At 46.9% G+C, this 6,600-nt stretch overlaps 1 protein-coding gene across 1 annotated transcript in view; it reads right to left on the minus strand.

Annotated features, from left to right (window-relative positions):
• KIRREL3 (kin of IRRE like 3 (Drosophila)) overlaps positions 1-5,300 on the minus strand; it is a 420,743-nt gene extending 415,443 nt beyond the window's left edge. The window contains exon 1 of the mRNA XM_019509067.1: positions 5,227-5,300. Coding sequence (XP_019364612.1) covers positions 5,227-5,260 — 34 coding nt within the window. The 5' untranslated portion in view covers positions 5,261-5,300. The remainder of the gene's footprint in view (positions 1-5,226) is intronic.
• Positions 5,301-6,600: the final 1,300 nt, after the last annotated feature.

Raw genomic sequence — 6,600 nt, forward strand, 5'->3', positions numbered from 1 at the left:
GTGTTGATTGCCCCTAAGCATAATCTCCCCTGCTGGTCCCTCGTGGACATGCGCCAGAATAATTTTCTCAAAAAGCTTGCCCAGGATTGAGGTAAGACTAACTGGCCTATAATTTCCCGGGTCTTCCTTCCTCCCCTTTTTGAAGATGGGAACCACATTGGCCCTCTTCCAGTCCTCTGGCACCACACCAGAGCACCACGAGTGCTCGTATAGCCGTGCCAGGGGTCCTGCAATGACCTCAGCCAATTCTCTCAGTACTCTAGGGTGGAGACCATTCAGACCAGCTGATCTGAATACATCCAGTCCCTCCAGAAGTTCCCTAAGTAGTTCCTCACTAACCCTTGGCCTAGGTGAATGTACATGAATGTGCCCTTGTTCCTATTGGATCTCAGATATCTCAGGGCATCCTCTGAGAGTATTCATACACTGCTGCTCCTGGTCCCAGGCCCTACAAGGTGCATGAAAATATTGCAAGAAGAGGCAAGCTCAGGACTAGACCCCATTGTCTTTACTTCTATGGAGCAGACCCTTAAGGTAAATCTCCTGCTTCTTAGGGTGAACCCTAGGGCCATCCTCAAGCCTGTACCACTGACAATGTATGTTGAAAATCACTAAGTTCCCCCTCCCAAGTGAGCTCACCCTACAGTGGCAGAAAAGCTATGTTGACCTTCAGGACCTGAGGCTGAATCTACTTCTGGCCCATGTCTCTTTGCAGTGGGTTAAAACCACAGAGGCACTATAGCAGTGGTTCTCAGACTTCTAGACTCCAGAGACTCAAGGCATGTCTTGGAAAATGCCAGCTCTTGGTTTCCACTATTTTTTTTACTATAGAAAGATAATAGAGCAATTCTTCTGTTGCAAAGAACCACAAAAGATCAGAATGTTTGTTGTTTTTGTTTTTTTGGGGAGGGGAGGGGTTGGTTGTTTTTTTAATACCATGGATTCCTATTTGAAATCTCTGGGTTTATCTTGTGACCCATGTCTGCACACATAACAGTGATAACATTGTGTGGCACCCTGCAGCACCCTTGAAAGAATGCATAGATTCATAGATTGTTAGGGCATGGAAAGGACCTTGTAGATCATTGGGACCAGCCCCCCTGCACTAAGCAGGAAAAGACAACTGGGGTCAAGTGACCCCAGCGAGGTGACTGTCCAGTCTCCTTTTGAAGATTTCCAGGGCAAGTGACTGCACAACCTCTGGAGGGAGCTTATTGCACAGTCTGGACACCCTGACTGCGAAGGAGTTTTTTCTGGAATTGAGCATGAAGTGGCCTTCCAGGAGTTTGTTGTCATTACTCCTGGTCTTCCCCAGGGTGCCCTGGTGAACAGCTGTTTGTAAAAGGAAAGAGACCTGTTTGTAGAAGGAGATGAGATTGGTAAGACAAGACCTACCCGCGATGAAGTCATGCTGGCTGTCGTTCAGAATCTTACCCTCAACGAGCATATTACGTGTAGATTCTTTAATGAGTTTTTCCAGGATTTTCCCTGAAATGGAGGCTAGGCTGATTGGCCTATAGTTGCCCGGGTCCTGCCTCTTCCCTTTTTGAAGATGGGCACAATGTTGGCCCTCTTCTAATCCTCAGGGATCTCCCCTGTGCACCACAATTTCTTTGCCAGGGGTTCCACAATGACATCAGCCAGCTCCTCCACCACTCTCGGATGAAGTCTATCTGGTCCTGCTGACTTATAAATGTCTAGCTTTTCTAGTTGGTTTTACACCAGCTCAGCATCCACAGTGGGAAGGCTATCATTCCCACCATGCCCCCTGTGATCCTTATCTCACTTGACTTTCCCCTTGGTCTGGTGAAATACTGAAGCAAAGTGGGCATTCAGGAGTTCAGTTTTTTCCTGAGCATCTGTTACCAGCTGTCCCGAGATCTTAACTGTCCCACATGTCCTGGGATCTTAAGACACTCCAGAGTGCCACAGTACCCTAGTTGAGAATCCCTGCATTATAGGCAGCAAACACAGGGGGTGCGTATACACATGCTCGCAAGGGGGACATTTAAATTAGAACAGTTTGCAGAGAGCCGCTGTAATTAAAACACTGAAGTCATGTGTAATAAGCCCCCACAGGTTTAAAATGGCTGCAGGATGCTTTAACTAAAGCTCAATTGATGAGCTCTAGTTAAAATGCCCCAGCAAACATTTTTGAACCCACAGGGGCTTCCACACATGATGCTGCGAGGTTGCTTCTACTCAGAAGACGCCAACGCGTTCTACTTTGAATGCGTCAGAGCATGTGTATCAGCACCCCTAAACTCGTGGAAGTCTACCACTAGCAATGCTACAACTTTCTGTTCCTGACTTCTGGCCCTTCTGCTCCCTGTCTCTACTGCCCTTAATCAAAGCAAGGGCAAATGGAGAGAAGCTGTCTACAGACTGATTCCTAGAAAGGGTCAGCTTGAGGAATAGGAAGCAGACTGTGCAGCAATAGCAGTATAAGAGAGATATGGGGAGTGATGGTTCATGTGGCTCAGGCTGGTTGAGAGACTTTGAGGGTTGATCCTATGTGTCAGCACAGACATATCCTTAGGCTGCATCTTTTCTAAGGATATTAAAGAAGCGCTTTTAGCTTCAGTCAGTTAGCCCATGAGATAGTTAACATGAGATAAAGTCATAGCAATGTACCTTAGTTTTCACATGTCAGCAGGTCCAAGTCAAGACTACAGGGTGAGCTTCAGTGTTGAAACTATAAGTGCTTTGACATCTTTGGAGTTTTAGGCCCTGGTAGTGACCACATGTTAGCTAAATCTAGGTAAGAACAAACCTTTCTTTGAGATGTCCTGCTTGAATTAGCGGGGTAATGTGCTACTTGGCATAAGTAAAAAGGGTGGGGGACTCTGAAACCTAAAACTTTGCAACCTATTCTGATTGCCTTTCTAATTCCAACATTGAGCAAGGATTTGGGGGTTCTTGTGTCTAGAGGGATCACACCTTGAGCAGTAACCCTACTATAGCCCAACTCTCCTTCCTGTGCACTTGATACCAATCTCGCATTTAGTGTTGCTTTAGTAATCTCTGTCAATTTTCTGATTTGACATTAATCACAGATGGTGCTGCAGTGTGGAAGCGCTTTTGCTGGGCTTTGACTCCACAAAACTCTCAAGTGCCGGAAGTACGAAGAGCATTTATTCTTTTAAGTGTAAATATTTTTATTGTTTAATTATTACTATTCATAATTATTTATGGCCTTTTTATGGATGAATCAATACTTATTCATCATTTTAGAGATGACTGGAATACACAATAATAAAACTTTGCACTTCTTGCTGGGTGCTTAGTGGCATTGCAAAGGCATTCATGAAACTCTGCTTGCTACACTGATTAGAGGTAGGGAAGTGCTATTTTACAGAGGGGTGGTGTAACAGGACAGACTCTAAGAGGGACCAGTCAGCCTTGTTGAGAAAACCCAGATTGCAGGGCACTTGGATAATGGGTTAGCATCCTACTGGGAACTTAAAACTGAGGGGAGATAGCAGAAGGCACCAAACGGTGAGGGAAAATTTTGCAAGCAGAAGGCAAATTGTGAGCAGAACAAGTTGACTACTAAGGAGGGGTTAGGCTGCTGTGCTGGGGTCAGAGCCTAAGGGGTCCTCCCCTCCTAGTACCCAGAACAGGGCAGAAGGGTTTGGTTTTGTTAATTTGTTCTTTGGTTGAATGCTCAAAGACTGTGCTTTATTTGGGAGTACTGCCTGAGAAGCTCCTCAGGGAGCAAAACCTACCTGCAGGAGACAGCAGTTTGGCAACCCACTTATTAGCAGATTTGCAAACACATTTGGGTTCTTACAGATGCAAAAGGCAGCCTGTGGGATATTCAAAAGCACCTAAGGAGCCGAGGCAGGTGATACCCATTGATGTCAGTGGAATCAGGAGTGAGACCTGCGTAGGCACTTTTGAGACTTTCAGCAGGTACCCACCTACCTACCTGCATCTTTAGGGAACGCAAAGAAACTTTGAAAATCTGGGTGCTGGGCACTTATCCAGATCCAAACTCCCAATGAAATCAATAAGAATTGGGCAGCTCAATACCTTTGAGGTGTTGGGTATCAAAGGATCCCAAATTCCACTGGCATTCAAGGAGACTTAGGTCTTTAACTGCCTGTTACTTTTGCAAATGTGACTTATTAGTCACTATGCTGACCAGAATGATTTTCCAGTGCAAGGCTTTCACATACAGGAATTAAATAAAAATATTAAGTCCATACAGTACATTGTGTTTCACATAGTGGAAGTGCTTTACACATGCCAGTTAACCACCATAACAGCCCTTGAGAAAGGAAAACATCACAAACCCTATTTACAGATAAGGACACTGAGGAATGGGAAGATTAAATGACTGGTCTCAGCTTACCCAGTGGCAGCACTGAAACTAGAGCTTATGTCTTTCACTTCCCACTTACATGTGGTAAACACTAAACCATGCTGCTGTGTCAGAGGTCAGATCTTGGACTCCTAAAGTCCATGGAAGTTTTGTCATTCACTACCGCCTGCATCACTGCAGGCATGTTTATGCTACACAGCAATCACAAGAACATCTACACTGTGGATAGACCAAGTGCTGACGATTGTTACAGTTTGGGTTTCAGGTGGTGCAATGCTTGTGGACAGAGTAACAGGCCTGCCTGCGGGGCTTCTCTTCAGGGTCAACAGCAGGAAACACCATGTGTGAGGCTGCAGCCCAGTAGCTAGCCCATACCATGGCTGCTTATGCAGTCTTAGAGCTCCACTAGCCCCACCGTGACATCTGCAAGCCTCTTCCTCAGGACCTGGGAACCATCAGGGGATCTGTGGTAAGAGATCCACTGCCCTGCTCCTCCCTCAGCACCACCATCCCTCCACAGTGCTGGGTCAGGCAAGGGCTCCCAGCTTCTTCGGCTCTGGCTCTGCTACTTTGGGGAACCTCTGCCACCCGTGAGAAAGTTGCATGATTTTTCTCAGTAAGCAGTAACAAGAGTCCAGCCACATGCATGGCGATGGGTGCAGCACAACGCATACACCTTTCTTATTGGAAGACCTGCTTGAGGGCAGAAGGGTGGACAAGGGCAGGGTGACAGAGGAAGGGACCTTGGGAGAGATGGTGTGTGAAAATGAAGGGATGGGGGAGATGATGAAGAGGAGAGAGATAGAAATTAGCAGAGAAGTGGAGACAGATAGGAACTGCTGGGTAGTTTGTGAGGGAGTGCGGTGGTGGCTTTGGAGAAGGTCAGGGATGTTTCTTACCTTCAGTCATTCTCCTGTACTTCTCCTTATACATGAACCCCAGCACCAGGCAGCATCCTCTTCTTGGGAGACCCAGTTCTAAAAGAGAAGGAGCGACATCTGTGTCAGTCGGCAAACTGGCTAGGTGTGAGGCAAAGGCTCTGGCAGAGGGACGTGGGAGTGCTGCCCACTAACACAACTATCAGTGCACTGAGAGTGCACTGTGTTATTCAGCTGCAGAAGGGTGTGCTCCTGTATGGGCGCATTCATTGCACACCAAACTAGTGGACACCCAGCTGTGTGATACAGTGAGTCTTGTGCTAGGCACATTGTGCCCCACTCACTTCCCATGGTTCTTGGGTCACATTGTTCCAGTAATGTTGGCCCCCTGTATCTATGCCACACAAATGCTGAAGCAAACTTACTAGCCAGACTCCTGGATAATCCTACACTGCCAGTGCATTGGGACATATTCCACCCACCAGTAGCTCGGTTCCCCTCAAGACACCCAACATAGTCCACCCTTTCAAAATCCTTTCACTTTCCCTTACTTACTCAATGGTATGAGGAATGGTCAGTGCAAGCACCAATCAATCACTACATCATCTCTGACCCAGTCAGTCAACCAGGATTTAACTGGCCATGCCATTATCTCCCCTGACATCTGCTGTGAGGAGCAGCCAGCCAAATCTAACTGCTCACGTAGGTTTTTAACCTGCATACAAGACCTCCACCTAATCCAAGAGGTATACAATACCACTAGGTGAAACGACTTGCTGGACTTAGTGTCAGCTACAGGGGATGACCTGGTGGGGAATCTGCAGGTACAAGGTAACCTAGGGGATAGTGACCATCGATTTATTGAATTCACTACCTGGCGAAGGGTGGGTAAACCAACCAGCAGGGCTGAAGTGCTAGACTTCAAAAAAGCTAAATGTAGTGTGCTCAGCAGATTAGTTAGTGTGGCGTTAAAGCTCAAGATCATTGGCCAAATGGGGGTACAGGAAGGGTGGTCATTCCTCAAAGAAGCGATCTTCCAGGCACAGAAGGAGACCTGGAAAGATGGGGGCAGTGTAGTCCCGCAAGGCTCAGTCCTTGGACCAGTGCTATTCAATATCTTCATTAGTGACTTGGATGAGGGTGTGAAGAGCACCCTGTCCAAGTTCGCAGATGATACCAAGTTATGGGGCAAAGTTAACACACCAGACAGTAGGGAACGGATCCAGGAAAATCTGGACAGGTTGGAAAAATGGGCAGAACGAAATAGGATGCAGTTGAACAAAGACAAGTGCAAAGTGCTGCACTGTTACCTCTCAGCTCCATGTTCTTGGGGAACCCTGACACAGGATGCAGACTGTCTGACTCACAAAGAATCCCTCCCCCCCCCACTATTTT

The sequence above is a fragment of the Gavialis gangeticus genome, unplaced genomic scaffold (genome assembly GCF_001723915.1).
Source record: "Gavialis gangeticus isolate Ggan-Ray unplaced genomic scaffold, GavGan_comp1, whole genome shotgun sequence".
Lineage (NCBI taxonomy): Eukaryota > Metazoa > Chordata > Crocodylia > Gavialidae > Gavialis > Gavialis gangeticus.